Here is a 22,233-nt window from a genome sequence, read left to right as displayed (position 1 = left end):
TGAAGAATGATGCAAAGTCTTCATCTGAGAGAAGATGGGGAAGGTATTGGGGGGTGGAGGAGAGAACTGAAAAAGTTGAATAACTGATAAGGTTGAGAGTTGAGAAGTAAGTTTATTTTGCTGCAGTGAGTGTGGACTTTAACCCCTTAATCCCATATGACGTACTATCCCGTCGAGGTGACCTAGGACTTAATTCCCAGTGACGGGATATTACGTCATATGCGATCGGTCGCGCTCACGGGGGGAGCGCGGCCGATCCCGGCCGGGTGTCAGCTGACTATCGCAGCTGACATCCGGCACAATGTGCCAGGAGCGGTCACAGACCGCTCCTGGCATATTAGCCCCGGCACACTGCGATCAAAGATGATCGCAGTGTTCTGGTGGTATAGGCCAGCATCGAGCAGGGAGGGGGCTCCCTGCGTGCTTCCTTGAGACCCTTGGAGCAACGCGATGTGATCGCGTTGCTCCGAGGGTCTCCTACCTCCTCCTCCCTGCAGGCCCCGGATCCAATATGGCCGCGGAGCTGCTTCCGGGTCCTGCAGGGAGGTGGCTTGCAAGCGCCTGCTCCGAGCAAGCGCTTGCAAGTGTCCCTGCAGTGCCTGTCAGATCGCTGATCTGACACAGTGCTCTGCAAAGTGTAAGATCAGCGATCTGACCCTATAACATGATGCCCCCCCGGGCAATGTTATAAAGTAAAAAAAAAAATATTCACACGTAAAAAAAAAAAAACCTAAATAAAGAAAAAAAATATATTGTTCCCATAAATACATTTCTTTATCTTAAAAAAAATAATAAAAAAAATAAAAGTACACATTTTTAGTATCGCCGCATCCGTAACGACCCAACATATAAAAATGTCCCACTAGTTAACCCCGTCAGTGATCACCGTAAAAAAAAAAAAAAAAACAAGGCAAAAAACAAAGCTTTATTATCATACCGCCGAACAAAAAGTGGAATAACACGCGATCAAAAAGACGGATATAAATAACCATGGTACCACTGAAAACGTCATCTTGTCCCGCAAAAATCGACCCACCATACAGCATCATCAGCGAAAAAATTAAAAAGTTATAGTCCTCATAATAAAGCGATGCAAAAATAATAATTTTTTCTATAAAATCGTTTTTAGCGTATAAAAGCGCCAAAACATAAAAATAGATATAAATGAGGTATCGCTGTAATCGTACTGACCCGAAGAATAAAACTGCTGTATCAATTTTACCAAACATGGAACAGTAGAAACGCACCCCCCAAAAAGAAATTCACGAACAGCTGTTTTTTTTTTTGTCATTCTGCCTCACATAAATCGGAATAAAAAGCGAACAAGAAATGTCACGTGCCCGAAAATGTTACCAATAAAAACGACAACTCGTCCTGCAAAAAACAAGACCTCACATGGCTGTGTGGACCAAAAAATTGAAAAATAATAGCTCTCAAAATGTGGAGACGCAAAAACTATTTTTTGCAATGAAAAGCGTATTTTAGTGTGTGACAGCTGCCAATCACAAAAATCTGCTAAAAAACCCGCTATAAAAGTAAATCAAACCCCCCTTCATCACCCCCTTAGTTAGGGAAAAATTAAAAAAATGTATTTATGTCCATTTTCCCATTAGGGTTAGGGTTAGGGTTGGGGTTAGGATTGGGGCTAGGGGAGGGGCTAGGTTTGGGGCTAAAGTTAAAGGTTAGGGTTGGGGCTAAAGTTAGGGTTAGGGATTGGATTACATTTACCGTTGGAATTAGGGTTAGGGGTGTGTCAGGGTTAGGGGTGTGGTTATGGTTATGGTTGGGATTAGGGTTAGGGGTGTGTTGGAGTTAGGGGTGTGGTTAGGGTTGGGATTAGGGTTAGGGGTTTGTTGGGGTTAGGGGTGTGGTTAGGGTTAGGGGCATGTTCGGGTTAGGGGTGTGGTTAGGGTTATGGGTAGAGTTGGGATTAGGGTTAGGGGTATGTTTGGATTAGGGTTTCAGTTAGAATTGGGGGCTTCCACTGTTTAGGCACATCAGGGGCTCTCCAAACGCGACATGGTATCCGATCTCAATTCCAGCCAATTCTGCGTTGAAAAAGTAAAATAGTGCTCCATCCCTTCCGAGCTCTCCCGTGCGCCCAAACAGGGGTTTACCCTAACATGGGTATCAGCGTACTCAGGACAAATTGGACAACAACTTTTGGGGTCCAATTTCTCTTGTTACCCTTGGGAAAATAAAAATTTGGGAGGTTAAAAAAACATTTTTGTGGGAAAAAAATGATTTTTTTATTTTCACGGCTCTGCATTATAAACTTTAGTGAAACACTTGGGGGTTCAAAGTTCTCACAACACATCTAGATAATTCCTTAGGGGGTCTATTTTTCAAAATGATCGCACTTGTGGGGGGGTTCAGTGTTTAGGCACATCAGGGGCTCTCCAAAAGCAACATGGCGTCTGTTGTGAATTCTGTGGCAGAGCTCCCTCCTGTGGTCACGAGTGGTACTTCGGCTGATTCTCTCTGTGAGCTTCTGTTGGTGGAGGGAAGTGGTGCTGCGGCTTCTGAGTTTCCTCCCTCAGGTGATCTGCTGAGGTCGTTGGGTGCTTCTCTACTTAACTCCACCTAATGCTTTGATCCTGGCTTCCTGTCAATGTTCCAGTGTTGGACTTGCTTTTCCCTGGATCATTCCTGTGGCCTGCTGCTCTGCATAGCTAAGTTCTTCTTTGCTATTTGTTTGCTATTTTTTCTGTCCAGCTTGTCTAATTTGTTGCTGGAAGCTCTGGGACGCAAAGGGTGTACCTCCGTGCCGTTAGTTCGGTACGAAGGATCTTTTTGCCCCCTTTGCGTGGTTTTCTTTAGGGTTTTGTGTAGACCGCAAAGTTACCTTTTCTATCCTCGATCTGTTAAGAAAGTCGGGCCTCACTTTGCTGAATCTATTTCATCTCTACGTTAGTCTTTTCATCTTAACTCACAGTCATTATATGTGGGGGGCTGCCTTTTCCTTTGGGGTATTTCTCTGATGCAAGGTAGGCTTATTTTCTATCTTCAGGCTAGTTAGTTTCTCAGGCTGTGCCGAGTTGCATAGGCAGAGTTAGGCGCAATCCACGGCTGCCTCTAGTGTTGTTTGGAGAGGATTAGGGATTGCGGTCTGCAGAGTTCCCACGTCTCAGAGCTCGTTCTATGATTTCGGGTTATTGTCAGATCACTGTATGTGCTCTGACCGCTATGTCCATTGTAGTACTGAATTGCCTTTCATAACAGGCGTCCCATCTTAATCCCAGTCAATTTTGCATTGAAAAGTCAAATGGCGCTCCTTCCCTTCCGAGCTCTGCCATGCGCCCAAACAGTGGTTTACCCCCACATATGGGGTATCGGCGTACTCAGGACAAATTGTACAACAACTTTTAGGGTCCATTTTCTCCTGTTACCCTTGGTAAAATAAAACGAATTGGAGCTGAAGTAAATTTTTTGTAAAAATGAGAAATTGCTGGTCAACTTATAACTCCCTAACAGAAAAAAATTTTGGTTCCAAAATTGTGCTGATGTAAAGCATACATGTGGGAAATGTTACTTATTAAGTATTTTCTGTGACATATTTCTGTGATTTAAGGGCATAAAAATTCAAAGTTGGAAAATTGCGAAATTTTCAAAATTTTTGTCAAATTTCCGTTTTTTTTTCACAAATAAACGCAGGTAATATCAAATAAATTTTACCTGTATCATGAAGTACAATATGTCATGAGAAAACAATGTCAGAATCACCGGGATCCGTTGAAGCGTTCCAGAGTTATAACCTCATAAAGGAACAGTGGTCAGAATTGTAAAAATTGGCCCGATCATTAACGTGCAAACCACCCTTGGGGGTTAAGGGGTTAAAGTAGTGAGGGACTATTTGAATATGATGAAGTGCTCTTTGGAATGGGACTTTTTCCATCTTCACTCAGCAACCCCGGACACCCGCCTCAGTTCTATAGTCAGGCTCGTGTGCCAGGGTTGCCTGTTGATTGTGCGAGCTTTGGTATCTGTGACAAGGGGGCTGACTCAAGAGCTGCATCTGTTGTGGTGTTATATAAAGCATCAGCAGCATCTACATTGTATAAGGAACTTATGTCTGCAAGAGGGAGAAGGGATTCAGAGAGTGAGTGTAGATCAAGGTGTTTCAGATTTCTGCGATGGTGGGAAAGTTTGTGGAGTGAGGATTGTGCACCTGAGAGGAGAGGAGAGGGAAGAGAAATGTAAGTAGATTGAGGTCAGGAAGAGGGAGAGGTTAGATAGGGAACAGAGACAGGTGAAGATGAGGTCCAGTGTGTGTCCATCTTTGTGAGTGGCTGCGGAAGATCATTGGAGGAAGTGAGAGATAGAAGCTTAGAGACATCTGAGTGGGATGTGACAATGGGGATGTTGAAGATAGGGGGATGTCAGCGGAAAGGAAATGTGGTAGCTAGGTGGTGATTTGGTCAAAGAAGGTGGTGGCTGGCCCTGGCGGGAGGTAAATGACAGCCAGTTGGAGGGGGAGTAGATGCACAAAGAGTTCACCTCTAATGAAGGGAGAGTAATGGAAGGTGGCATTGGAATTTGGGTGAAGGAGCAGTTATCTAACAGGGGAGAACCAATTCTGCCATGCTTTCTGCCGGGGCAGGAGTTGTGGGAAAGGTGGAATCCACCATAAGAAAGTGCAGCAGGACAGGCTGTGTCAGAGGGGGTGAGCCAGGATTCAGTGATGGCGAGGAAAGAAAGTTTGTTAGTAATGAAAAGATCATGGCTGTAGGAAAGTTTGTTGCAGACAGAGCGAGCGTTCCATAGAGCTCTTGTTAGTGGGACTGGGGAAGCGGGGGCCGGGCGAATGGGTATAAGGTTAGGAAGGTTATGCAAATTTGTGATAGAGCGTGGATGGGAGGTAGAAACGACTGTGGAATGTGGTAAGGAGGACCAGGATTGGGGGAGATATCGCCGGAAGTGAGGAGGAGCAGAGAAAGTGTTAGGTGTGAGCGGGAGAGGACATTAGAGGGCTGTATGTGTTTGGAGACAGAGGGTTTTATACATATTTAACCTTGTCTACAATTTGTATCTGAGATTTTTCTACTATTGGAAAATGGGACAGAGAATCTCCTGGCATCAAGCAGATTTATTCCAAATAATTGATAAACCTGTCAACCTTCCGAAGTCTGTTGTGATTGACATTATTGGAATAATTGAGGATGTTATCTATAAAAAGCCGCATATCATCTGCATAGAGACTCACTTCTCTATTTCTCCACATTTAAACTCAGTAAAATCTCTTGACTCTCTTAGGCGACACGCAAAGGGTTCAATGGCCAGGGCAAAGAGAAAGGGCGACAACGGACATCCCTGTCTAGTGCCCCTCTGTCATTTAAATGTCTCAGAGATATGGCTTTTATCCTGGGATAGATCTGTCTGATATATATCAGGTTTGGGGTCCCATCAGAGAAGCTGCTCCTTGTCACGGCACTAAGTAGCTTCATTGTATAAGTTGCACAAGTCTAGTCTGTATAGCAGTAATGCACCTTCTATTTCATATATTCAATGTTTATACATCTTTGCACTTACAGAGGCTGCTGTATTCTTTGGTTTGTACATAGATTGGTCTTTCTTTCTGTGTCCTTTCGGTGTGTTTTTCTAGGCTGGATACTGCAGTATATTACATATAATATTGTGCTGACCTTACATGTGATCTCAGGATATTAGATTCTTGTGTAATATTTGCGGTGTGGACCTCGGGGAACGCAGCTTCAGATTCTCATTGTTTGCAGTGGAATTTGTTGAAAATTGCATATGATGTACAAAAATAAATCAGGTTCAGCATGCAAAACACTTAATAGGTATAGGGAATGGTATGTTATGTCTCATGTCTCGGCATTGTGGGTTTCTTTAGATTACAGTTTTGGGAAGTTACCTCCAAATTCATAAATATTTACCTCCATAACGCAAATAGCATTGGAGGCAAAGATATAAGGATCTGTAGTGCCCCCCTATTCATGTTTGTCAGTACAGACTCTTTATATAGTCCTTGCCCATGACTAGTTATAAACCCAAAGCAGAATCTTCATTTGTATTGGGTTATTTCAGGGTACTTGACTCTCACGGGTGAAAATTAGGAGACTGGTTGATTGTTTGAGATGCCTTCAACTGTCACAGTTGTCTAATTCCAATCCTATAGTGGAATACCTTCATTTTTATGGATATTTGCCTCCAATCTCATTGAACTTTACAGTTCTCTCTTGATCGTCTACAGCTAACGTCATTTATAAATACTTTGTCTCTTGTGTACCTAGCTCCTTTCTCCTACTGTAGTTGGGTAATCTATCTAATTTCTCATACCGTAGTTGGGTATCTAGCTCCTTTCTCCTATCATAGTTGGGTATCTAGCTCCTTTCTTCTACCTTAGTTGGGAATCTAGCTCATTTCTCGTACCTTAGTTGGGTATCTAGCTCCTTTCTCCAACTGTAGTTGGGTATCTAGCTCCTTTCTCCTACTGTAGTTGGGTATCTAGCTCCTGTCTCCTATCATAGTTGGGTATCTAGCTCCTTTCTCCTACTGTAGTTGGGTATCTAGCTCCTTTCTTCAACTGTCACAGTTGTCCAAATCCAATCCTATATTGGAGTACCTTCACTTTTATGGCTATTTGCCTCCAATCTCATTGAACTTTACAGTTCTCTCTTGATCGTATACCTCTAACCTCACTGATAAATACTTTGTCTCTTTTGTACCTAGCTTCTTTCTCCTACTGTAGTTGGGTACCTAGCTCCTTTCTCGTACCGTAGTTGGGTATCTAGCTCCTTTCTCCTACCGTAGTTGGGTATCTAGCTTCTTTCTCCTACCGTAGTTGGGTATCTAGCTTCTTTCTCCTATCACAGTTGTGTATCTAGCTCCTTTCTCCTACCATAGATGGTATCTAGCTCCTTTCTCCTACCGCAGTTGGATATCTAGCTTATTTCTCCTACCATAGATGGTATCTAGCTCCTTTCTCCTATACCATAGATGGTATCTAGCTCCTTTCTCCTATCATAGTTGGATATCTAGCTCCTTTCTTCTACCTTAGTTGGGTATCTAGCTTCTTTCTCCTATCATAGTTGGATATCTAGCTCCTTTCTTCTACCTTAGTTGGGTATCTAGCTTCTTTCTCCTATCATAGTTGGATATCTAGCTCCTTTCTCCTACCATAGATCGTATCTAGCTTCTTTCTCCTACCATAGATGGTATCTAGCTCCTTTCTCCTATCATAGTTGGATATCTAGCTCCTTTCTTCTACCTTAGTTGGGTATCTAGCTTCTTTCTCCTATCATAGTTGGATATCTAGCTCCTTTCTCCTACCATAGATGGTATCTAGCTCCTTTCTCCTACCGCAGTTGGATATCTAGCTTCTTTCTCCTACCGTAGATGGGTATCTAGCTCGTTTCTCTTATCATAGTTGGATATCTAGCTTCTCTCCTTTCTCCTACCATAGTTGGATATCTAGCTCCTTTCTCCTATCATAGTTTGGTATCTATCTTCTTTCTCCTATCATAGTTGGGTATCTATCTTCTTTCTCCTACCGTAGATGGGTATCTAGCTCCTTTCTCTTATCATAGTTGGGTGTCTAGCTCCTCTCCTTTCTTCTACCTTAGTTGGATATCTAGCTTCTTTCTCCTACCATAGTTGGATATCTAGCTTCTTTCTCCTACCATAGTTGGATATCTAGCTTCTTTCTCCTACTGTAGTTGGATATCTAGCTTCTTTCTCCTACTGTAGTTGGATATCTAGCTTCTTTCTCCTATCATAGTTGGATATCTAGCTCCTTTCTTCTACCTTAGTTGGATATCTAGCTTCTTTCTCCTACCATAGTTGGATATCTAGCTTCTTTCTCCTACCATAGTTGGGTGTCTAGCTCCTCTCCTTTCTTCTACCTTAGTTGGATATCTAGCTTCTTTCTCCTACCATAGTTGGATATCTAGCTTCTTTCTCCTACCATAGTTGGATATCTAGCTTCTTTCTCCTACTGTAGTTGGATATCTAGCTTCTTTCTCCTACTGTAGTTGGATATCTAGCTTCTTTCTCCTACTGTAGTTGGATATCTTGCTTCTTTCTCCTATCATAGTTGGATATCTAGCTCCTTTCTTCTACCTTAGTTGGATATCTAGCTTCTTTCTCCTACCATAGTTGGATATCTAGCTTATTTCTCCTACCATAGTTGGGTGTCTAGCTCCTCTCCTTTCTTCTACCTTAGTTGGATATCTAGCTTCTTTCTCCTACCATAGTTGGGTGTCTAGCTCCTTTCTTCTACCTTAGTTGGATATCTAGCTTCTTTCTCCTACCATAGTTGGATATCTAGCTTCTTTCTCCTACCATAGTTGGATATCTAGCTTCTTTCTCCTACCATAGTTGGATATCTAGCTTCTTTCTCCTACCATAGTTGGATATCTAGCTCCTTTCTCCTACCATAGTTGGATATCTAGCTTCTTTCTCCTACCATAGTTGGATATCTAGCTTATTTCTCCTACCATAGTTGGGTGTCTAGCTCCTCTCCTTTCTTCTGCCTTAGTTGGATATCTAGCTTCTTTCTCCTACCATAGTTGGGTGTCTAGCTCCTTTCTTCTACCTTAGTTGGATATCTAGCTTCTTTCTCCTACCATAGTTGGATATCTAGCTTCTTTCTCCTACCATAGTTGGATATCTAGCTTCTTTCTCCTACCATAGTTGGATATCTAGCTTCTTTCTCCTACCATAGTTGGATATCTAGCTCCTTTCTCCTACCATAGTTGGATATCTAGCTTCTTTCTCCTACTGTAGTTGGATATCTAGCTTCTTTCTCCTACCATAGTTGGATATCTAGCTTCTTTCTCCTACTGTAGTTGGATATCTAGCTTCTTTCTCCTACTGTAGTTGGATATCTAGCTTCTTTCTCCTACTGTAGTTGGATATCTAGCTCCTTTCTTCTACCTTAGTTGGATATCTAGCTTCTTTCTCCTACCATAGTTGGATATCTAGCTTCTTTCTCCTACCATAGTTGGGTGTCTAGCTCCTCTCCTTTCTTCTACCTTAGGAGAAAGAAGCTAGATATCCAACTAAGGTAGAAGAAAGGAGAGGAGCTAGACACCCAACTATGGTAGGAGAAAGAAGCTAGATATCCAACTATGGTAGGAGAAAGAAGCTAGATATCCAACTAAGGTAGAAGAAAGGAGCTAGATATCCAACTATGGTAGGAGAAAGAAGCTAGATATCCAACTACAGTAGGAGAAAGAAGCTAGATATCCAACTACAGTAGGAGAAAGAAGCTAGATATCCAACTACCATAGTTGGGTGTCTAGCTCCTTTCTTCTACCTTAGTTGGATATCTAGCTTCTTTCTCCTACCATAGTTGGATATCTAGCTTCTTTCTTCTACCTTAGTTGGATATCTAGCTTCTTTCTCCTACCATAGTTGGATATCTAGCTTCTTTCTCCTACCATAGTTGGGTGTCTAGCTCCTCTCCTTTCTTCTACCTTAGGAGAAAGAAGCTAGATATCCAACTAAGGTAGAAGAAAGGAGAGGAGCTAGACACCCAACTATGGTAGGAGAAAGAAGCTAGATATCCAACTATGGTAGGAGAAAGAAGCTAGATATCCAACTAAGGTAGAAGAAAGGAGCTAGATATCCAACTATGGTAGGAGAAAGAAGCTAGATATCCAACTACAGTAGGAGAAAGAAGCTAGATATCCAACTACAGTAGGAGAAAGAAGCTAGATATCCAACTACCATAGTTGGGTGTCTAGCTCCTTTCTTCTACCTTAGTTGGATATCTAGCTTCTTTCTCCTACCATAGTTGGATATCTAGCTTCTTTCTCCTACCATAGTTGGATATCTAGCTTCTTTCTCCTACCATAGTTGGATATCTAGCTTCTTTCTCCTACTGTAGTTGGATATCTAGCTTCTTTCTCCTACTGTAGTTGGATATCTAGCTTCTTTCTCCTACTGTAGTTGGATATCTAGCTTCTTTCTCCTACTGTAGTTGGATATCTAGCTTCTTTCTCCTACTGTAGTTGGATATCTAGCTTCTTTCTCCTACTGTAGTTGGATATCTAGCTTCTTTCTCCTACCATAGTTGGATATCTAGCTTCTTTCTCCTACCGTAGTTGGATATCTAGCTTCTTTCTCCTACTGTAGTTGGATATCTAGCTTCTTTCTCCTACTGTAGTTGGATATCTAGCTTCTTTCTCCTACTGTATTTGGATATCTAGCTTCTTTCTCCTATCATAGTTGGGTATCTAGCTCCTTTCTCCTACCATTGTTGGGTATCTAGCTTCTGTCTCCTACCCTAGTTGTCTGCTTTCTGTCTTGTAGGTTCCTACCCCCTAATCTCATGAAGACATCTTTCCTCTCTCATCATAGTCCATGAACATTTTTTTTTTAAGAGAGTTCTCTATGCCATATGGAGAGATGGTTTCCCACAATCGGAAGGAAAGTTTAATTTTATGGTGGAAGTCTTTTTCTCCACTTCCATAATCACCCATTCTATTCATTGGTGGGGCGCATATGTCGTGTTTTCCCACGGACCATGTGTCTGTGTGAAATACCAGCAGACATGTCAGTTTTCTTGTGCATCATATACTAAATGCATGCCGCACATGCGCACACTGATTACAATGATGATCATCAGTGTGACACGTACTGGAGCCTGGGAATAAGCAGTACAGTTCGCACTGTTCCCAGATGCCGACTGCTGAAGGCAGCTCTCATCATTGTCGCCTGGTCTCCCTATGATCAGAGTCACCAGGCGACAATGATGAGAGTTGCCTTCAGCAGTCGGCGCCTTGGAAAAGGGCGAACTGTGCTGCTTCTTCCCAGGCGCTGGTACGGGTCACACGGACGGCATATTGCTACGCGGATGTCACATACGTACATATAGATGGCACATGAACACAGATCTCACCAGTGCTGCTTTTTCCTACCTAGGAATCACCAGGACGAGTGAAGGAGGCCTAATAATAAGATATCTCCAGACTCTTCCTACATTTTGAGGGCATTTCTTTTGAATGGTACATTTTTGGCATTATATCTGGCAGTGACTCTTGTTGCTTACCGTCTGTTTGTAGCGGCTCCTTGTCTCCATTGCTCATTCAGCAGCTTCCTGATCTCAACACAGAAAATCAATACCCAATTTTAAGTACTGAAGGGGAGAGGAAATAAAAACGAGACGCCACTCATTCCTCCAGATGGATGAATTCAGGGATTTGGATGCGGCTCGTCCTCATGCCTTCACAATGGGTTGTATGATTGCAGTGTATCCTGTGCCGGAGCTTGAGAAAAGAGCCGGAACGGACCCAGTGCCGAGGACGGAGGGTTATTGGGACAGACATTGCTGGAGATTGAAACCTGTGTGTCATCTATTCACTTTTTGTTTCACCAGTAAGATTTACATATAGAGAAGACAAAAATTGGGCTGATTTATCCAAACGTATTGATTAGTAGACAGTGCGAGACAGCCTTACTACTCATCAGATTTATCATACAGCCTGATTCTCACTGATAAATCCACCATGTCATATTCATTACACTGTCTAGTCTAAGTTCAGACCAAAAGGGCAGTACTATAGTAGTTATATTCTTGTACATAGGAACAGTATTATAGTAGTTATATTCTTGTACATAGGAGCAGTACTATAGTAGTTATGTTCTTGTACATAGGAGCAGTATTATAGTAGTTATATTCTTGTACATAGGAGCAGTATTATAGTAGTTATATTCTTGTACATAGGAGCAGTACTATAGTAGTTATATTCTTGTACATAGGAGCGGTGTTATAGTAGTTATATTCTTGTACATACTGACAGTATTATAGTAGTTATATTCTTGTATATAGGGGCAGTATTATAGTAGTTATATTCTTGTACATAGGAGCAGTATTATAGTAGTTATATTCTTGTACATAGGAGCAGTATTATAGTAGTTATATTCTTGTACATAGGGGCAGTATTATAGTAGTTATATTCTTGTACATAGGAGCAGTACTATAGTAGTTATATTCTTGTACATAGGAGCAGTATTATAGTAGTTATATTCTTGTACATAGGAGCAGTATTATAGTAGTTATATTCTTGTACATAGGAGCAGTATTATAGTAGTTATATTCTTGTACATAGGGGCAGTATTATAGTAGTTATATTCTTGTACATAGAGGCAGTATTATAGTAGTTATATTCTTGTACATAGGAGCAGTATTATAGTAGTTATATTCTTGTACATAGGGGCAGTATTATAGTAGTTATATTCTTGTACATAGAGGCAGTATTATAGTAGTTATATTCTTGTACATAGGAGCAGTATTATAGTAGTTATATTCTTGTACATAGGGAGCAGTATTATAGTAGTTATATTTTTGTACATAGAAGCAGTATTATAGTAGTTATATTCTTGTGTATAGGGGCAGTACTATAGTAGTTATATTCTTGTATATAGGGTCAGTATTATAGTAATTATATTCTTGTGTATAGGGGCAGTACTATAGTAGTTATATTCTTGTATATAGGGTCAGTATTATAGTAATTATATTCTTGTGTATAGGAGCAGTATTATAGTAGTTATATTATTGTACATAGGAGCAGTATTATAGTAGTTAAATTCTTGTACATAAGAGCAGTATTATAGTAGTTATATTCTTGTACATAGGAGCAGTATTATAGTAGTTATATTATTGTACATAGGAGCAGTATTATAGTAGTTAAATTCTTGTACATAAGAGCAGTATTATAGTAGTTATATTCTTGTGCATAGGAGCAGCATTATAGTAGTTATATTCTTGTATATAGGGTCAGTATTATAGTAGTTATATTCTTGTACATAGGAGCAGTATTATAGTAGTTATATTCTTGTACATAGGAGCAGTATTATAGTAGTTATATTCTTGTACATAGGAGCAGTATTATAGTAGTTATATTCTTGTACATAGGGAGCAGTATTATAGTAGTTATATTCTTGTACATAGGAGCAGTATTATTGTAGTTATATTCTTGTACATAGGGGCAGTATTATAGTAGTTATATTCTTGTACATAGGGGCAGTATTATAGTAGTTATATTCTTGTACATAGGAGCAGTATTATAGTAGTTATATTCTTGTACATAGGAGCAGTATTATAGTAGTTATATTCTTGTACATAGGAGGCAGTATTATAGTAGTTATATTCTTGTACATAGGAGCAGTATTATAGTAGTTATATTCTTGTACATAGGGGCAGTATTATAGTAGTTATATTCTTGTACATAGGGGCAGTATTATAGTAGTTATATTCTTGTACATAGGAGCAGTATTATAGTAGTTATGTTCTTGTACATAGGGAGCAGTATTATAGTAGTTATATTCTTGTACATAGGAGCAGTATTATAGTAGTTATATTCTTGTACATAGGGGCAGTATTATAGTAGTTATATTCTTGTACATAGGGGCAGTATTATAGTAGTTATATTCTTGTACATAGGAGCAGTATTATAGTAGTTATATTCTTGTACATAGGGGCAGTATTATAGTAGTTATATTCTTGTACATAGGAGCAGTATTATAGTAGTTATATTCTTGTACATAGGAGGCAGTATTATGGTAGTTATATTCTTGTACATAGGGGCAGTATTATAGTAGTTATATTCTTGTATATAGGGGCAGTATATATAGTAGTTATATTCTTGTACATAGGAGCAGTATTATAGTAGTTATATTCTTGTACATAGGGGCAGTATTATAGTAGTTACCGTGTATACTTGTACATAGGGGCAGTATTATAGTAGTTATATTCTTGTACATAGGAGCAGTATTATAGCAGTTATATTCTTGTACATAGGGAGCAGTATTATAGTAGTTATATTCTTGTACATAGGGAGCAGTATTATAGTAGTTATATTCTTGTACATAGGTGCAGTATTATAGTAGTTATATACTTGTACATAGGGGCAGTATTATAGTAGATATGTTCTTGTACATAGGAGCAGTATTATAGTAGTTATATTCTTGTACATAGGGAGCAGTATTATAGTAGTTATATACTTGTACATAGGGGCAGTATTATAGTAGTTATATACTTGTACATAGGGGCAGTATTATAGTAGATATGTTCTTGTACATAGGGGCAGTATTATAGTAGTTATATTCTTGTACATAGGGGCAGTATTATAGTAGTTATATTCTTGTACATAGGGAGCAGTATTATAGTAGTTATATTCTTGTACATAGGGGCAGTATTATAGTAGTTATATTCTTGTACATAGGGAGCAGTATTATTGTAGTTATATACTTGTACATAGGGGCAGTATTATAGTAGTTATATTCTTGTACATAGGAGCAGTATTATAGTAATTATATTCTTGTATATAGGAGCAGTATTATAGTAGTTATATTCCTTTACATAGGAGCAGTATTATAGTAGCTACATTCTTGTACATAGGGGCAGTATTATAGTAGTTATATTCTTGTATATAGGAGCAGTATTATAGTAGATACATTCTTGTACATAGGAGCAGTATTATAGTAGTTATATTCTTGTACATAGGAGCAGTATTATAGTAGCTACATTCTTGTACATAGGGTACAGTATTATAGTAGTTATATTCTTGTACATAGGGGCAGTATTATAGTAGTTATATTCTTGTATATAGGAGCAGTATTATAGTAGCTACATTCTTGTACATAGGGTACAGTATTATAGTAGTTATATTCTTGTACATAGGGGCAGTATTATAGTAGCTACATTCTTGTACATAGGGGCAGTATTATAGTAGTTATATTCTTGTATATAGGAGCAGTATTATAGTAGCTACATTCTTGTACATAGGGTACAGTATTATAGTAGTTATATTCTTGTACATAGGAGCAGTATTATAGTAGCTACATTCTTGTACATAGGGTACAGTATTATAGTAGTTATATTCTTGTACATAGGGGCAGTATTATAGTAGTTATATTCTTGTACATAGGGGCAGTATTATAGTAGTTATATTCTTGTATATAGGAGCAGTATTATAGTAGTTATATTCTTGTACATAGGAGCAGTATTATAGTAGTTTTATTCTTGTACATAGGGGCAGTATTATAGTAGTTATATTCTTGTATATAGGAGCAGTATTATAGTAGCTACATTCTTGTACATAGGGTACAGTATTATAGTAGTTATATTCTTGTACATAGGGGCAGTATTATAGTAGTTATATTCTTGTACATAGGGGCAGTATTATAGTAGTTATATTCTTGTATATAGGAGCAGTATTATAGTAGTTATATTCTTGTACATAGGAGCAGTATTATAGTAGTTTTATTCTTGTACATAGGGGCAGCATTATAGTAGCTACATTCTTGTACATAAGGGCAGTATTATAGTAGTTATATTCTTGTATATGGGGGGCATACCAAATCATTGGTGCATTAACATGAGCCAATTTCAGACTTGTTAAATGAGGACAAATCAGCAATAATCACATAATGTGGCGTCTGATCATCGGCCTCTTTGCATCTGCTGCTGAAGAATTATAGGGACAGCATCATTGCTATTATTCTCTCTCCGTACACTATCATGTTATCAGCAGCAAGTCCTCTGTTTACACTGTCAATGTGGTGTCGAGAATAATGCTTTATGTTCCAACATAAATCATCCAATCACCTGGCTCATTTATATAATGTGTTATATACACATTAAAGGTTACACACACTGTACGTTATAGACACATTACCTGTTCCACACACTGTAAGTTATATACACATTGCATGTTGCACACACTGCACGTTATATACACATTCCATGTTGCACACCCTGTACGTTATAGACACATTACATGTTGCACACACTGTACGTTATATACACATTGCATGTTGCACACACTGTACGTTATAGACACATTACATGTTACACACACTGTACGTTATATACATATTACATGTTGCACACACTGTACGTTATATACACATTCCATGTTGCACACACTACGTTATAGACACATTACATGTTGCACACACTGTAAGTTATATACACATTCCATGTTGCACACACTGTTCGTTATAGACACATTACATGTTGCACACACTGTACGTTATATACACATTGCATGTTGCACACACTGTACGTTATAGACACATTACATGTTACACTGTACGTTATATACATATTACATGTTGCACACACTGTACGTTATATACACATTCCATGTTGCACACACTGTACGTTATAGACACATTACATGTTGCACACACTGTACGTTATATACACATTGCATGTTGCACACACTGTACGTTATAGACACATTACATGTTACACACACTGTACGTTATATACATATTCCATGTTGCACACACTGTACGTTATAGACACATTACATGTTACACACACTGTACGTTATATACATGTTGCACACACTGCACGTTATATACACATTGCATGTTGCACACACTGTATGTTATATACACATTGCATGTTGCACACACTGTACGTTATAGACACATTACATGTTACACACACTGTACGTTATATACATATTACATGTTGCACACACTGTACGTTATAGACACATTACCTGTTGCACACACTGTACGTTATATACACATTGCATGTTGCACACACTGTACGTTATAGACACATTACCTGTTGCACACACTGTACGTTATAGACACATTACATGTTACACACACTGTACGTTATATACATGTTGCACACACTGCACGTTATATACACATTGCATGTTGCACACACTGTACGTAATATACACATTGCATGTTGCACACACTGCACGTTATATACACATTGCATGTTGCACACACTGCACGTTATATACACATTGCATGTTGCACACACAAACATATCAAAGGCGGTACATAATGACCACAAAAAAAGAGTATAATCATTAAATAAACATTTTATTGAATAACAAAAGCATCATAAAAATCACAAACAATAAATAAAAAGGAACTACTGGATACCACTAGTCAAAGGGAGCACTGTGACCAGCACACAGACAATGCCTATGTAAACACTATTGCTCAATACCTCTCAAATGTTACTGTGCAAGGTACAGACATAATGGTCTGTACAAATGGCTTTGGATTAAATATCAGCATTTCATTATATCTAAAGTGCATAGTGCATCATGTCCATAATGGACCGTTTTAGAATGCATAAACCAAACATAAAAAGAGGTATAAAATACTTACAGACTATTAAGCAGGCACGATGCTGGTAACTGGTGGTCCCCGCCGCCCCAACGCACGTTTCCTTAAGACTTCTTCAGGAGGCGATAACGTACGTTGCACACACTGTACGTTATAGACACATTACACGTTGCACACACTGTACGTTATAGACTCATTACACGTTGCACACACTGTACGTTATAGACTCATTACACGTCGCACACACTGTACGTTATAGACTCATTACACGTTGCACACACTGTACGTTATAGACTCATTACACGTCGCACACACTGTACGTTATAGACACATTACACGTCGCACACACTGTACGTTATAGACACATTACACGTTGCACACACTACATTATAGACTCATTACACGTTGCACACACTGTACGTTATAGACACATTACATGTTGCACACACTGTACGTTATAGACACATTACACGTCGCACACACTGTACGTTATAGACATATTGCACGTTACAATTTCATTCTTGTCCATTTATTCACGGCTTTATTTCTGCTTCTTTTCAGGACTGATTATTCATGAGGGACCTTCAGTTTTTCGGATATTTAAGCGCTGGCAAGCAGTGAACCAACAATGGAAAGTTCTCAATTATGACAAGACTAAAGATTTAGAGGATCAGAAATTAGGAAGTAGCCAACGTACAAACCAACGCACTTCAACCCAGACTAATAACTCCGCCATTACCACTGCTGGCACAGCAAATAATTCTACGCCTGGGGACAGTGGTGGGCATGGGGGCTCCGTGTCTGACCATCACTGTGCTTACACTTTTTTTCACATCCTCAGCCATCTCAGACCACACGAACAGAGGAGCCAATCTAGTACTAACAGAGAGTTTGTCATGAGAGTGACCACTGTCTGAGGTTACCGCAGGCCTTACCTGGGAGATGCGTGCCTTGTCTTGAAATATCAATGCCTCAGCTCAACCTTCTCGAGCGCAGAAGGAGTGAAAGAGGCGATGGAAGCTGTTGTGCTGGTCCATGGTTCATCCCAAAGTGCAATATGGACCGTATCCTGATAAGACGTAGCATGACTATTGCACTCATTTGATCCGGAGGTTCTTGCAGTTACCAAATCCACACGGGGAGAGTTAAATCGACCCCGTGAGAAGTCCCCGTTTAGCAGTTTCTGTCTGTAGTCCAAGAATTTCCACTGCTCCAAGTCACTGCTCGGTTGTCAGCAGAAATCCAGCCTAAGCACAAAGGTGTTTTCTGTTAAATGTTTTTGATAAAATGGGCACCGAGCTCCAGCGTCTGTGGTGGAGATCCTTCTCAGTTAGGTAATGCCCCCGAGGTTTCCAGGGATTGTGCTCAGAATCAGTGTGCTGCAGGTAAAGCCTGTGCAATTCTCTTTTAGTATTTTTATTTATCAGGAAAGCAAATAAGAAACCTGTCGGTGCTCTTGCTCCCAAATCCTTGAAAAATGTTCAAAGATGTAAAGATTTCTAGCACAAGTGATTTCCTATTATATGTCTAATTCTTACAAATTATTGTCTAAGTTCAGCACAATATTACTGAAAATCCTTTACAGCTGCCAGAATTACATTCGGTCATTTTCCCTGGTCCTCAGGATCAGGTTGCAGCACGTAAAGCCCATACAATTCCGTATGTTGCCTTTTTACAGCAAAGCATTGAATCGTGACTGTGTTTCTCAGATTCAGGTGATAATTATTTATTCCGTTTTTACTACTGTTATACATTGATTTCTCCACAGGCAGAATAATCAAATTCCCCTTTACAAGACTTTGGGATTTTATCTGCTGCTGCTTTATGTAATATCCCAATAATCACTTTAGTTTTTACCATAACATTTTGATCAGAAGAGATAATTCTCCCCCTATTCTGCATTGTTAGAATACATTACTTCCTATCTAGTGCAGCCCGAATCTTCACTTTGTAACATTGTGTACGGCGTCCATAGTCAGTGATTTTATCCCTGTCCCCAAAACCTAGATGAGCTGAAGCTCAAGGTCAAGCTGCAGCAGGTAAAGCCCGAGGAATTCTGTGTTCTCTCCTCCTTTTTCTGAAGTGATACATTGTTTCAGATTATTCCATTGTTGTTGCAACAAGTTACTTCCGGTTTACGGCACAATTGATTTTTCTATAGTTTACTCAGATTACTCACAAGTTGTCTATTTAATGAGAGGGACTGGAGGTGTTATTCCTCCCCCTGATGCTGTGCGGGGCATTAATACCGCTATTCCTAGAGCACAAGGAGAGCACAATGATTAATAAGTGATAAAATCCCAGACCGAGGAAAAACATAAAGGGTTGTTCTTATGTTTCATCTTCCGCAGCTCACCGCTCCACGAATTCTTGGCTTCTCGCTGTTGCGGTGCACTTCTGATGATTGACAGTTCAGAGAGCGGCATGCAGAGGCAGTGCCACATCAGAAAAGTGCAGGTCCTGCAGAGGCCCGGCCGGATTCAGAGTGCAACTTGCAAGAACTAAAGCAAAATGGTTGCAAACGTGTAGACTGCAGAGGCGGCCGGTAACCTTAGCAACGAGCTGTACATTCTAGAATTAAAAATCCCTTCCTTCTTGAGAACAGGGAGAATATTTAATAAGAAGTAAACTGTAAAGTTGCTTTTTTTTTTTTTACAAACACTTTACAATATTAACCATTTCACAAGATAAGAAAACCCCTTTAAAGTTCCAAGCAAGGTGAATATAGAAGAGCACAATGTTTTGCAATGTCACATGGCACAATGCTAACACCCATGAAATGGAGACCAACCACTATGTAACACAATTTTTGTTCCTGGCTTCCAAGTGTAATATTTCAACTGCTTATGTTTAAAGACTATGGAAAAAGGACTTCATTCAGCACAAACTTTGATTTTATGACCACAAGGCAGAAAAATGGCGCATATATTGTGTCAAAAAAAGGAAATTACACTATAAGAAATTTTTACATATTTTTTTTGTTCCTGGGTCCAAAGTGTGTTTTCCTAACCTGTTAGGCTATGTGCACACGTACAGGTTTTTTCCGCGTTTTTTCGCGCTAAAAACGCTATAAAAACTCATTAGAAACGCATACATTATGCATTCTATCATTTAGAATGCATTCTGCATGTTTTGTGCACATGGATGCATTTTTTTCCGTGAAAAAAAACGCATCACGGTAAAAAAATGAGCATGTTCATTATTTTTGCGGATTTTCTGCGTTTTTCCCACAATTCTATGCATTTGGGAAAAAACGCACCACAAACGCGTCAAAATCGCGGTAAAAACGCATGCGGATTTCTGGCAGAAATCTCCGGTTTTTGTCAGGAAAATTTCTGCAAGAAATCCTGACGTGTGCACATACCCTGGTATGGACATGTGCACAAAACATGCAGAATGCATTCTAAATGATAGAATGCATAATGTATGCGTTTTTAATGAGTTTTTATAGCGTTTTTATAGCGAAAAAACGCAAAAAAAAAACGCAAAAAAACCTGAACGTGTGCACATAGCCTTATACCTAAAACAAATAGAAAATAGTTGTTGTTCCACAAAAATTTGCTTCTGTGATCAAGACAATGACATTTTGAAATTTGTCTGTTTTCGGGAAAATTCTCCATTCGTATTCAGTACTGAGGAGTCTTCATTCTCCTGATCACTGAAGCAAAGTTTTTGTGGAACAACAACTATTTCCTATTTGTTTTAGGCATAACGGGTTAGGAAAACACACTTTGGACCCAGGAACAAAAACTAAATACAAATTTGTTACATAGTGATTGGTGGATCCAGCCATACATTGCTCCATTGATTAGGCAGATGGGAGTAGTCATGTGGCGAATCCGTCTGATAACGTGGATAGTACTGTATTCATCCACTGTTAACAGCGAGTATACGGACACATTGTAACTTGGAGCGTCGCACCTTAAAACCTGATACAGTGTGAGCTTCTAGAGAAAGCGAAGGATGTAGCAGAGCTGAACTTATTTGTGCTACAGCTGGCCACACGTCCCACAGCTTGATATTACATTACAACTAACCATGCTAAAGAGCACACTCAGCTCTGCTGCATCTCTGCGTCTGTGGGATCCTATGCATTTTATGTCTGCGTGTAATCACCACTTATACATGGAAGGCCTAACCTGTGCAGTAGAATGATACATAAATATATGTTTTGTCTGTTGACTCTTTTTTTTTTTGTCACCCATTGCTACCATAAATAAAACAAAAACCATTTTGGATACCAAATCAATAAACATAGCCAAAATCTAACACTGTGCACGCTTCATTTACAATAATGGCATCATTTAAGGATAATGTGCGCCAAATAAAAATTAACTTTTAATCTATTTCTTTAAAATATACTTGAGACCAACATGAAATGAAACCCTTTTTGGGCTTAAAGTTCTAAAAACTGTGCAGAAACAATCTATGCAGCCACTGTAGCAGAGTATTTGGGGTATTTAACGTTACCGGGTATCATTACTGGCAACCCCCCTTGTAAACTGGGCACTCTGTTAGTGGCATGCTTGTAAATTTGGATTAAAAATTAGACAACACCCCCAAAAGTTATCGAGCTGACGCTTTATGAATTTGCCAACAGAGATGAGCTCCCTCCATTTCTATTCTAGATCAGTTTGATCTGATTACTGGGAGGCAATTTGCAGTCGTTTTGGCCAAATTGTGGAAAAATCCTAAAAGGTTTATGCAAGTTGTAAAGGTTTCGAATGGAAATTCTCATCCACGTTCTTAGGTTTTGTTCTCTTTGAACATTTTGTGCTTTTACCGTCACATTAAAATCTGCGACGACGATGTACTGGCTCAGTCTTGTGTTCTGGATGTGAGTGATGGTAACTTTAATTCATGAAAAGAGACGGATGGATGAGGAACCTGCAGAAGTCAACAACAACGAGTCTTATTGAGGTGTTTGCATTTCTTGGTTTATCGGCTCCTTCCAGTCACTTCATTCTACCGTATCTTCTGTCAGGAGTATGATCCAGAGTGGTGGCCGCCTGTCTGTGTCTCTTCAAATTGTAAAAACTACAACTCTGAACATGTTCTCACATGTGATTCTTTTATGATCAGAGGAGACATATTGGTTAGAGGCCACAAATCCTCAAGATTGTTCTGAAGTATCTTCCACTATTCTGCTTCTTCTGG

The 22,233-nt window shown here is 39.4% G+C and overlaps 1 protein-coding gene across 1 annotated transcript in view; it reads left to right on the top strand.

The window, feature by feature from the left end:
• Positions 1-21,885, top strand: part of MARCHF4 (membrane associated ring-CH-type finger 4) — a 102,144-nt gene extending 80,259 nt beyond the window's left edge. The window contains exon 4 of the mRNA XM_069732684.1: positions 17,638-21,885. Within this exon, the coding sequence (XP_069588785.1) occupies positions 17,638-17,993 (356 nt within the window). The 3' untranslated portion in view covers positions 17,994-21,885. The remainder of the gene's footprint in view (positions 1-17,637) is intronic.
• The last annotated feature ends 348 nt before the right edge of the window (positions 21,886-22,233 follow it).

Source organism: Ranitomeya imitator, chromosome 7 (assembly GCF_032444005.1).
Source record: "Ranitomeya imitator isolate aRanImi1 chromosome 7, aRanImi1.pri, whole genome shotgun sequence".
NCBI classification, from domain to species: domain Eukaryota; kingdom Metazoa; phylum Chordata; class Amphibia; order Anura; family Dendrobatidae; genus Ranitomeya; species Ranitomeya imitator.
The sequence above is the reverse complement of the archived record's forward strand: the minus strand, read 5'-3'. Positions and strand labels throughout refer to the sequence as shown.